At 39.4% G+C, this 12,198-nt stretch overlaps 1 protein-coding gene across 1 annotated transcript in view; it reads right to left on the bottom strand.

Annotated features, from left to right (window-relative positions):
• Nucleotides 1–12,198, bottom strand: part of PLXNB2 (plexin B2) — a 335,252-nt gene that overhangs the window by 33,289 nt on the left and 289,765 nt on the right. Inside the window, exons 18-20 of the mRNA XM_045031102.1 lie at nucleotides 5,812–5,948; nucleotides 4,571–4,738; nucleotides 1,822–1,957 (exon numbers count right to left, since the gene is read on the bottom strand). Coding sequence (XP_044887037.1) covers nucleotides 1,822–1,957; nucleotides 4,571–4,738; nucleotides 5,812–5,948 — 441 coding nt within the window. The remainder of the gene's footprint in view (nucleotides 1–1,821; nucleotides 1,958–4,570; nucleotides 4,739–5,811; nucleotides 5,949–12,198) is intronic.

Genomic DNA, 12,198 nt, shown 5'->3' on the forward strand with positions numbered 1-12,198 from the left:
ACTAGGCCTTATACAACACAACCAAGGTTAAATAAAAATGTGAGATTCTCAGATATTTTTGGAAAAGAAAAAAAAATCACTGGACAAAATAAATCATTGCTTCAGTGTGGGTTAGTATTTAGGCCCAAAGCAAAATCCTAAGGTCTGAACACTCCCAAGGTTGACAAAGTTTGTCTCATTATCTGAATTTTGTGGGTTTGAACTATTTGAAGGCAATTTAATGTTGAGAACACAGGCTTGGTGGGGATGGGGTGGGGTGGTAACGTCTTAGCTTTAATCCAGATTATTTTTTACTCTTCTTCAACCTTGGGCACATCCACTTGTATTCAAGGCATTTATAAATAGCAGAGAAATTATCATCTTAATATATTAAGCACCAATTAACTCACAACAAACCTTATCTTCCAGCACAATGAATGTTTATTTCTAAGGCACCTCATGCTTGAAAATGTCTGGATCCTAACAGTATAATGTGTGTGTGTGTGCGTGTGTGCGCGCATATTTCCCCTTCCTCATCCCAATCCTTTGCACTAGATGTTCCTTGGCACATTTAAAAAGTACAATTATACAAATAGTTTACTCTAGGAACCCTCTTGAATCATTAACATAAATCACAAAACACAAAAAACAGAAGCTATCTTTATGACTTCCCACGATAGAGTCTTCCCAGTCTCTCATCACAAATGTGATTGTACCACTCCTAGTACATTCTGGATACTACCATAATATAATGAAAACAAAATAATAAAGTGAACTAAAAAGGAAACAAACGGTTGACCGACCACATTTACAGTGCCTCCAAATAGATGTTTTTTATGTATCTGAATAAATAGCTACAGGGGGACAAACACTTGAGAATACTAAACAAAGTTTTGCTAAGGAAAAGTTTTTAATGAGGTTAGTGTAGGCCTGATATAGTAGAACATCATCTGTTAGCCTACGCTGTAGTGGTTGCCGTAAATAGACTAAGAAAGGTGGACAGTGTCTTAAGAAGAGCACAAAAACCGTATAGATTCTTAAAAATTAAATTATGTATTTGAAATTAGAACAGAAAACAGGAAAAAAAAAGTTAGTTTTGAAATTTTTCCCCAAGTTTTGAACCATGTCCCCATCAAAGAACTATGTTTAGCTTCTTAATCAGGTGATAAACTTTGGTCTTCCTCAGAAATATTGCAGTTATTTGTAGTGAAGGGGTCTGCTTAGCATCAGATGCTGGAGGGGTAGTTTTAAAATTCCTTGTATAAGGATATGCACACACTATAGGAAGAATATAACCGGGAGGGCAAAAAAAGTAGGAACTTTTCAGTTTTCAAACCCAAATTGAATGAGTTTGGATTTTGCAAAGCCAAGAGCAGGCGTAGTTTGGATTTGAGTCCAGAACTGTCCAAATATCTACAGCTCAGTAGGGAAGACAGGGAATAGGATAAATGATTCCACTTTGGACTTGCCAAAGAATTTCAGTTGCCCCATTCAAGGCTCAGTTCTACAACTCTTATTCATGTTGAAAAGTACCTTACTGTTTGTTTCTTTGAAATCAAGGGGGCTTTTTCGCATTGTAAGGTACTAATCAACGTAAGTAAGGATGGAAGAATTGGGCCCTTAGTTTGCAGCTGAAAAAGTACAAATATTGACAAGGTTTATGTATCTGAGGTTTTCTTTAAACCATTTGGCCCAATCCAAAACCCACTGACATCAGTGGACAGATTTCAATGGGGTTTGGGATCAGGCCCTGTTTAGACATCACACTGCTGATGAAGACAGCATGTCTGACAAACAAATACATACATACATATATATATATATACACATACACACACATACCATCTTTTTGGAGTCTAGACTGCGTATTTGCCTCTTCTTCCTTCTGGAAGGCCCATGAAGGTCAGCAGTTATAACTATGGAGAAACTCTGGATGATATCAAACCCAGTTCCTGTTACAGTAATATTTCTCCCTCCACTGAAAAAACAGACAAATCAAACATCAGTAAAGTTCTACAACCATACACTAGCTCCATCTATGACTTTTTCCACTTAACATATTTTGTGCACAGCTTTTCATGCAGGTGCTTGTACAATAGTTAGGTAGCAAATGTAAGAACTTCCAGTAAACCAAATATGGGTATAAAATTTTGAAGTGATACAGCTGTTCCAAATCCTGTGGCCTTTTTGTGATTTTTATATTCACATTTTTAAACTATTTAAAATGGTTTCCCATGCCTTTATCACTCTTGAGGTGGGGGTGGGGAGCACTACACAAACAAACATGGGAACCTAACATAATGGTTGGTGGTTCCTACCAAAATGGCTCAGTGCTTGGATGACGTCAGCTCATGGATGAAGAATAGCTGGCTGAAAGTGAAGCTGAGCAAGACAGATGTTATGCTGGTGGGCAGAGGAAAGCATTTTGAAGAATTTGGAGCCATGGAGCTTTCTTCTTTGGTTGAAGATACACACCCACAACTGGTCAATGCAGTCTGCAGTACTCTTGGATTCCTCACTGAGGCTAAGCTCTCACAGAGCAGCATCTGTGAGTAATGCTTCCCATCATTTCCAGGTAGCTAGGAGACTCTACCCTATCATGGCAGACAGTGATCTGGCCTCAGTTATTCATGCCTTCATGAACCCTTGGCTGGACTACAGCAAGGCAGTGTACCTGGGGATGAAGTACCTTTAGAACTTATCAAACTCTCACTTGTTCAGAAGGCTGCAGTGCATCTCTACAGTAATGCTGGCTACCCCAAGCACATCACACCTGTCCTCTGCTCCCTACCCTGGCTTCCCATAGAATCAAGTCAAAAGTCCTAGACCTTATGTTTAAGGTGCTCCATTGCCCGGCACCAGGATATTTCAAAGACCCTCTAAAGCTCTGGGACAAAGACCATACTCATCAACTTTGCTCCTCTAGCTCAGTGGTACTCCCTACAACAGAAGATAAAGCTTTCTAAGGGGCTGGTCCGAGACTGTGGAATGAACTCCACTAGGAATTAAGGATCACCACAAACCTCGTCGTCTTCTACTCCAAGTGCAAGATGCACTTCTTCGGCCTTACCTTCTCTGACATAAATACATAGCAACATGCATATTAAAAGAGCCCCTACTCAAACAAGACACTCCACTGCAAGCACATCTCCAGCAAGAGAGAGGATGAGAGCATAAACACATGACATATTAGTCATGTTGCTTACTGCATTCCTGGAAGGTGCTCTGAGTGTGGTGATGAGTGTATTATAAGAACCTATATAGAAAGGAATAGAAGTCACACGGTGCTGCCTCTCCTTGTTGCTTTCAGTTGATAGATACATTAACAAGTACGAAAGGACTTAGTGTACATTTCCACCCACCAACGATCCTAATAATCATTACTGGGAGGGAAGGCGATCCACAAAATAATCTAATAGAATGAGTTCCACTTTATCAAAAGTTTTGAGAAATCCTGGAGTGACTGACTGACTATAAAGAGGGAAAAATTAGACGGATTACAAAGCGCTGTCAAATGTACCAAGTAAACAAAAAGAAAAATACATTTCTTGTCCCTCTAATCTCTTAAATGGTAATAATCTTAAGTATTACTTTATTTTATATAAAGGGCCGTATTCAAGGAGCCTGGTAAGTCACAGCTGACTTAACTTTTAAGATCCTGTTCAGGTCAACATCTCATGTTGGGTTTTTTGGTAGAAAGTGACAGCATTTGAGCTTGGGCTCATTCCCTCTGATCTCTCAGGATATGAAAATACTAAGCTGTCCTCTACTAAGTAGCAAGATTAAGATATTAGGAAGCTGAAGCCCATGAGTAAAGATCACAGTTTTTGTCCCCAGACCCTGAAATGAGGAGTATTCTGAGAGGACTTCTATACAGGTACACTGTCAAATAGTTCAAGGTATCATGTTGGGATTTCCTGTTTGCTTTTATGTTTAGACTATTGGTATTTTTCTTTTCAGAAAAAACTGAATTCTCAGAGAGAAACCACCAGTCTGGCTATAGATTCAAAAAACAAAATAAAACACATAACACACACAAATAAAATGTTTAAAAACCTTGCTGAACTCCAGTTGTGCTTTTTCGCCAGCTACTATTTGCCCTACTGGAACAAAGCCAGCAAGTCATAATTTATTCTTTTTTATTTCCATCATACCAACTCTTAATAGCCATGGATGGACACAGACATTTTGATAGCTTTATGTTATTTGCAGGTGATAAGATTAATTTTAAATAATAAGACTAATTTTAAAAAGCAAAGTAAAACTAGTGTAGATTGAGACGTATTTAAGGAGAATGTCAATCTATTTTCTTTTTCCTTTAAGAAATCTGCATTTTAAAGTAAGTTAATTACTTTTCTTATTTCAAGCATTAGCTTTAAAAAAGGTATTATTAAGGTTTTGAGGTAAACAGAATATATTATTAAAATTTGCCGGCAATGGTTTGGGAAAAAATGTACAAGCTCATATATTTAAGCTTTCTGCAGAGACACAGTATAGTGGCTTTCATTTAAATAGTTACATATAAAGAAAAACTACCACACCCTCATAGCTATTAAGAATGAACGTAGTTATAATAGAAACATTTCATTACCTGCTGAAGCTATTTTTTGGAAAGAATTTAGTGACAGTAGGATTTTTGCTGTATGTAAACCCTGGATTTAATTGGTTCTCTGTGTCTCCATGATGCACGGTTACCTGAACTGTTCCACCACTCTCATGTTGTCCTGTGATGCAAACTATTTGTTCACCAAAATCAGTGCTGGAAATTGGAGGGGAAAGAAAAGGGGAAACAAGGCTCAAATTACTAGCATTATTATTAATCATCATCTTTATTACGGTAGAGCCTAAGAACTGACCAAGAATGGGGCCCCACTGTGCTAGGCATTGAACAAACGGTAGCAGACAGTCCCTGCCCCCAAAGAATTTACAATCTAAACAGACAAGATCGACATGGGGGAAGGGGAGAGAGGCGGGGGAAACACAAGCCTAGTGAACAAAGTGATCGCTGCAAATATGTAAGTTCCAAAATTGTGGTTTTTTGGGTGCGTCTAGTTAGAAGGGGATAAGCTACATGGAAAGAGGAAGGGAAGAGTGGTGAGGGGGATGGGGCAGTGGAGAAGAGGCTAAGAGGGGTGGGGTGGAGTGACCTGATATGAAGAGATTGTGAGGAGGGGAATGGAGAGGGTTGGAGCAAACATCCAATCAGTTCAGGGAAGAGAAAGTCCAGTCAAAACTGCAGAAAGTTTTCCTACTGTCTGAAGGTTCCTGCTCTGGCTGTTCTGAAGCTATTCCTACCTGCTGGATTCTCTGGCTGGTTCCTCGCTGCAGGTTTACCCTCATGGCCACGTGGCTGGGAATGGTGGGGGGCTGAGGGAAGGCTTTGTACTACTCTGTATTATAGTCACAAAGTGACAAGTTTTAATAAGGACAAAGCTTCATGAAAAAAAAAAAAAAAAGAAGACAAGTGCTTCCTTCCGTCTCCCCACCCCATCCCTTAATGCCTTCTTATAGCTAATGCCCTCCTACCTTCCATCCTCCCCCACCTGTCCCCTGTGATTCACAGAATAAATAGAAACAACCAAAAACCTACCCAAAAATTAATGAACAAACAACTTAATGTTCACAAACCATCACTCTATATTTGCACTGCTTCTGTGTTCTATCCCTTTCTCTCACTCTGTCTTATCCATTTAAAGATGGTAAACCGGTTTGGGCAGGGATCTCCTCTCACAATAGATTTGCACGATGCCTACCACAGATGGGCTCTGATCTCGGTTGGTGCTAGTGGACTACAAGTCGATATTATGAAAAAGTTAAGTGCTGCATACGTACATGTTGCAGGGCACATTGCCGAGGCAAACTTTAACATCTTTCTGGGAACCAGTTTCCAGATTGTTCCCAGTGATTGTAAGAATGGTCCCACCAGCTTGGGGGCCTTTTGTTGGATTTATTCCTGTAGGATGAGGTTGCTGTAAGGAAGAAATGGCAACAAACTAATTAAACACATGGGTTTAAGTTTTTACTTTACATAGGAGTTATTTATATTTCCAGTGATTACAGACTAAGTTTTCAACAATGACCAGTATTTTTGGATGCCTAACTTGAAACACCTAAATGGAGGCCTGATTTTTTAGAAAGAGTAGTTTCTCTGAAAAATCAGTCCTCATTAAAGGGTCTCAATTTGAGGCGATTTTGAAAAGGACAGCATCAATATGGATGTGAAGAATAAAAAAATTCCATGAGAATAACAGGGTTAGGAACCGATCTTCCATAAGAGATTATCCTTCATTAGAGAACAAGGTGATGAACAGGTAATGTGGATTTACTCACGTGCAAGATTTCATACTAGAGCATCCTCAGGCTTCCTCCAGATTTAAAGACCCTAACTGCAATTTGTAGACCGCCTGCTAATTAGCGGTCTTAAAATTTCCCCTTGGACTTCCTATTTTCATTTTTATTTCATGCTAAACTAGTTAAATAAACTGAAATAAAGAAAATATTTTCTCTCTGCACCTGCAGAAGAGGCTTCTGCTTTCAAAAACTGGCTTAGCACTTCAACAAACCCTGGTTCCAAGCAGTGGACTTTCACAAGTTTAACAGTCTGACTTTCCTTAAAGCTTGCCAGCAAACATGTACTGCTTGATTTTTTTTTTAAATTAATTTAAATGATTTTACTAGATTATAGTAGACCTGAAAAAGAATTCTGTGTAAGCTCGAAAGCTTGTCTTTCTCACCAACAGAAGATGATCCAATAAAAGATATTACCTCATCCACCCTGTTTTACTTTTATAGTAAGATTAGGCCTACGAACAAATTTAATTTGAAACCTGAAATTAACAAAGGTTTATTTTATTTGAACCTGTATTTAAATAAAAAATAGAATTGAAATATAAAATTTGATCTTTTATTTAAAAAAAATATCTGTTTTTCTACCAACACTATAAACAGACAGACAAAACCTCATAAAAAAGCAACCACTTAAAAATATTTTCAACACACTTCAGAATGTGAAACACAGACATCATCCTTTCTTGGGAGACAGAAGTTCTCTACTTTTGCCCTTGTGCCTCACAGTGGATTTAAAATAGGGCATTATTCACATATAATGCTCACCTTGCTGTGCTTTATTGCTTTAAGTACTTATCAAATGATATTTAGAGAAATCTTCTCCCCTCCCACACCTCTCCTCTGAGCAGAGTGACCCACCATTGCCGGGAGGCAATTCACTTCTCACTTTCTTCCATTCAGGCAGAGTCTCTCACACTGTATGCAACTTGCATCATAATATTACATCATATTTTAGCTCAAAGCAAAATGAGACGTTTTGAAGGTCCTTATAAGTTGCTGGAATCAGGAAAAATAGATTCAGTTGACTTTGAATTTCTTGAATTTGTGGTTACTTCATGAATTTGTTCTAGTGCAGCACTGATTTTACAGAACCCCAAAGAATTGTCTGGGAGGTTTCTCTGACAATGAATGCAACCTAGTTCAATGCAATTCACAATTCAAATTATTAAAATTTTACTTTGATACTTGGGAGTACAGTAAATCTATAAAGTGTGTGCCCACGGGTTCTTTTTTAGTAGTAATTGAGTGTTTGATTGCTTTCCTCTCACATGAAAAATCTGCATTAAAAAAACCAAACCAAAAACCAAACCTGGCATTTCTTTAGCATGTGGCTATATCAGAGCATGTAGCTGTAAAGACTGCACATAGAGACATGACCTAAGATCATTTCTAAGACCTGGCCTACCACAAGAAAGTTGCATTGGTTTAACTTAAGGTGTGTTTTTAAACCAATTTACTTAAACCTGTACAAAACCCTTTGCTTGGGCACTGTTATTTTGGTTTAAGAATGGCTTCTTTTGTCTTATTTTAAATCTGTTCCTCATCAACCTAGCTAAACTGAAATGAGCCACTTAAACTCTTCAGCTGCAATAAGGAGTTACCAGTCCTTTTGCACTGCCCCATGTGCCAATAGGCTGATGATGAGGACGGATACCAGCCATATTGCACCATCAGCCATCCATAGCGTGGGGGGAGCAAGGATGTTGGTGTTGAGTGCTGCACCATCGCGTCTATCTGCAGCATTCAGTAAAGCTAGGGTGACATGTAAAAGAGTCAAGAGAGGATTGTTTTCCCTTTCACTTCTGGGGGTGGGTGGGGGGGTGCGTAAATTGCCTAGCTATGCCCTGACCCACCGCGGACACTGTTTTTGACCCTAGAAGCATTTGGAGCTCAGCCAAGAATGCAAATGCTTTTCAGAGACTGCAGGAACTGTGGGATAGCTTGAGTCCTCCAGTCCATGAGCGTCCATTTGATTCTTTGGCTTTCCGTTACGCTTGTCACGCAGCAGTGCGCTGAGTCCCTGCTATGGCATCTGTCTGGAGATTTTTAAAAAATGATTTTGAATTTCGTCTTCTGTAACAGAGCGCTGATAGAACAGATTTGCCTGCCCTTACAGTGATCACGTCCGCATCGTCCATACGGGAGCTCTTTCTTTATTTTGATTTTTAACTGCATCACCACACGTGCTGATCGGAGCTCCATGCTGGGCAAACAGGAAATATTCAAAAGTTCGCGGGGCTTTTCCTGTCTACCTGGCCACTGCATCCGAGTTCAGATTGCTGTCCAGAGCGGTCAGTGGTGCACTGTGGGATACTGCCCGGAGGCCAATACCGTCGATCAGCGGCCACACTAACCTAATCCGATATGGTAATACCGATATTAGCGCTACTCCTCTCGTTAGGGAGGAGTACAGAAACCGGTTTAAAGAGCCCTTTATACCGATATAAAGGGCCTCTTAGTGTGGACAGGTGTGGCGTTAAATCGGTTTTACGCTCCTAAAACCGGTTTAAACGCCTAGTGTAGACCAGGCTTCAGTTTCACAAAAGTTCAGTTCTATGAAGCTATGTTGTGTGGCTTTGAACTTGCATTGCACAAAGCCATGTTCTGACTGGGCCTCTTAGATGATGTCATACCTACATTTATATCCACATAAAGCAACGATATATCTAGATAAGTTAAATATCCAAGGAAATCAGGCATCAAATCCTTTCCTCAGCAGTAAGAAAAACAGATTCAGACTGAGAGATGAGATTAAAGTTTTTAACAAATTAACAAAATTAAACTGGAAGTGTCTCAACCTGAAAAGTGCTGCTAAGTACAGCAATTTCAGTGGGAAAAATACGCTGCAAAACTCTCCGAGACACATTGACAATAGGAGCTCAACACATTTTAACTTCACTTGGGATAGAATTAAAAATTAATGGTACCTAAGAATCCTTGTTGGAGCTGCTGTAGGTGGCAGCAAAGGAGGAGACAGAACTTGGACAGAAGTTGCATTTTAATTGTTATTTTTCTAAAGCTCAAACTCATTTACGAACAGCTCCTCACAGGACTAATATAAAGACAGATAAAATGGAGAGGCTGAACATGAATACTCAGTACTAAACTATTAAAAAGAATGTTCTAAATACTATGAAACCTAAAAATATAAGTGCTTACTAGAGATGGCGTAACAGCTAAACCAGGCAGGAAAATGGGTGCCTTGATTTTTCCTTGGTTTCCCCCTCCCCCACACTTTCTCCTTTAGGCAGATGTAGATTTGAGATGTCCAGAATAAATGATTGTTTTAAATTAAGTGTCTATTTAAAAAAAAATTAATAACCATGTTTATAGCAAAATGAAGGCACTTAAGGTTTTTTTCCCCCTGTTCCTTTAATATGTTTATGGGTGACTCAGGGAACAAAGCTGCCTCAGCATACCTGAGGTGTTTCTTAATGGACCAATAAAAAAAACACCCCGGGGTGTCTTAATGGTTTGATGAAAAGCACTTTTCAGAAATGCAATCACGTGGGCTGGTGTAGTACAAGATCTTTTCAATCTCTTGCTGATTGTTGAGATGGTTTCAATATGTACTTTCAATATTAACTGTTCTAGCCTTGTTTGATAGCAATAAGCATCAAAATATCTGAAAAGAAGGCAGCCTGATACTACAGCTGATATCAAAATGAACTACCAACAGGGGGGAGAAGTTAGATACTTAGTAACTGCACAACACTTTTGCTTTGAGGATCTTGGCACACTTTACAAACATTGAGAGACCTGGCTTATAAATAAAATAAAAAAATTTAATTAATAGAGATATCCTATCTCCTAGAACTGGAAGGGACCTTGAAAGGTCATTGAGTCCAGACCCCTGCCTTCACTAGCAGGATCAAGTACTGATTTTGCTCCAGATGCCTAAGTGGTCCCTTCAAGGATTGAACTCACAACCCTGGGTTTAACAGGCCAATGCTCAAACCACTGAGCTATCCCTCCCTCTCATAATGTGGTAATGCTGGTTCTATGTTCCCTTTAATTCCCAATTCCCACCCCACCCACTTCCCAGGGTATCCATCTCTAATCCAAAATTTAAAGATGCAAATGGATTGATATGGCTCACACTATTGCATGTGTGCCAAGCAGGTATTATCAATGCAGCCTACAAAGGCATGTAGATGCAGAATCAGGAGTGGAACAAGCAATAGTCACAGTATACTTTATCTCACATTAGCACTAGCATTTTCAAAGGTAGCCTAAACCTTTACAAATGGCACTGGCCCAGGAGATAAGTCCACTGCATGGTCTAAGCTGGAGGCTCAGCTTGTCTCTATAGATCCACTATATTCTTGAGAGGAAGGTGAGTCTTCTTTCCTGGTGTAGGGCCATGCTGACAGAATGACAGACATGAACACTTGTGGTTTATTCTTGGATTCTTTCCAGCCTCTGCCTTGAAACTAGCACATAACTGGCTGGGTTGATTCTTTTGCTATCTCTCTTTGTTTTCTAGATTTCTGTCATGTTCTCATATTCTTGTTCAGTTACCATATTTTTCATGCTGCCAGGCTGCTCTGGATAAGAAGTCAGTTAGGTACATCTAAACCGTAGCACTGCAGTTTCAGTAGCAAGCACTGAAGGTGTTTTGGGGCTGCTAGCAGCATTTTTTTAAAAAATGTTTAGCGGTTTAGGGTCATTTTCTACTCCAATGGTTTTCCATCCTTAAGCATACGAACATAGAACTTTTCACATATGAAAACGATTGCAAGACATTGCATTTCAATTTAAGTTTTTTTTCCATTGGTGACTTGACCTTCTTGTCCCTTTTATATGAGCGCTACCCCAAGCCCGACCTCACTGGCATTGTGTAGTAGCCTCTTCACAACATAGTATTTCAGGATTGGATACTATGTGATACACGTGATTGCTGTGTCATGATGAAGTAACCATCACGCAACTTTGTCCAGTAGTTGCCTAAAGTGTTTTCACGCATGTGAGAGGCTTGGAAGAAACTATCAGTTTGCATATCTTAATAATCTCTGAACTGATTTAATATCTGTAGGTTGGGCATCCACTGTATTGTTTTTATGTTTTCGGGGTCAGGTCTTAGAACTTGCGAGGTCAGCAAAATGTCTTGTGTATGGTAGAGCAGTCAATCATCTTTTATTGAATTTTAGGTTTACTTCCTTGGCTCTCTGTAGCAGATAGATGAGATTGTGGTTGTGATCTACCACAGCTACTGCCATGTCGTCTCCATTTCTGTACACTAGAATGTCTTCAGCTATGATGCTGAGCCTGCAAAGATGTTAGTACATCTTATTGGCAGCGTCAATATTCATTTGCTGCAGGTTTGATTCTCAATGGCATTCTCAATCTCTGTATCTACCTGCTGGTGTCCAAAGTGTGGCCAGGTAGCTGTTTTCCTTATCCAGTAGCACTTGCCAATATCTGTCTTTGGCATCAAGTACTGAGTATATTTTTGCTTTTTGCTAAATCAGGCAATACTTCAATTGTAGGCATGTGGTTGTGAGCCCTTTTTAGTGCCCAGTTTAAATTGCTTGTATCAATACAAATACACAGCTCGCCTGGCTTCTCGGTGACCATCATGCTGTTTATCCAACTTGTGGGCTCTGTTACTAACAATGATGCCTTCTTCTTCCATTTGCTTTACTACTCCCATTTTTTCTTCTTTATGCAATGGGTACTCTGCATTGGCTTAATTGTTTTATCTATTTCTAGGTATAACATTCCTTGAACAACTGGGATGTCTTCTGATAACCTCATGGTAAACTTTTAGCAGCTTTGTTGCAGGGATGCCACCGTACATTGTCTACTCTGGGTATGTATGGTTGCTTGTGTGTTTATTGGTTGAATTATTTTTCCCAAGTTTAGTGTCAC

The sequence above is a fragment of the Mauremys mutica genome, chromosome 1, assembly GCF_020497125.1.
Source record: "Mauremys mutica isolate MM-2020 ecotype Southern chromosome 1, ASM2049712v1, whole genome shotgun sequence".
Lineage (NCBI taxonomy): Eukaryota > Metazoa > Chordata > Testudines > Geoemydidae > Mauremys > Mauremys mutica.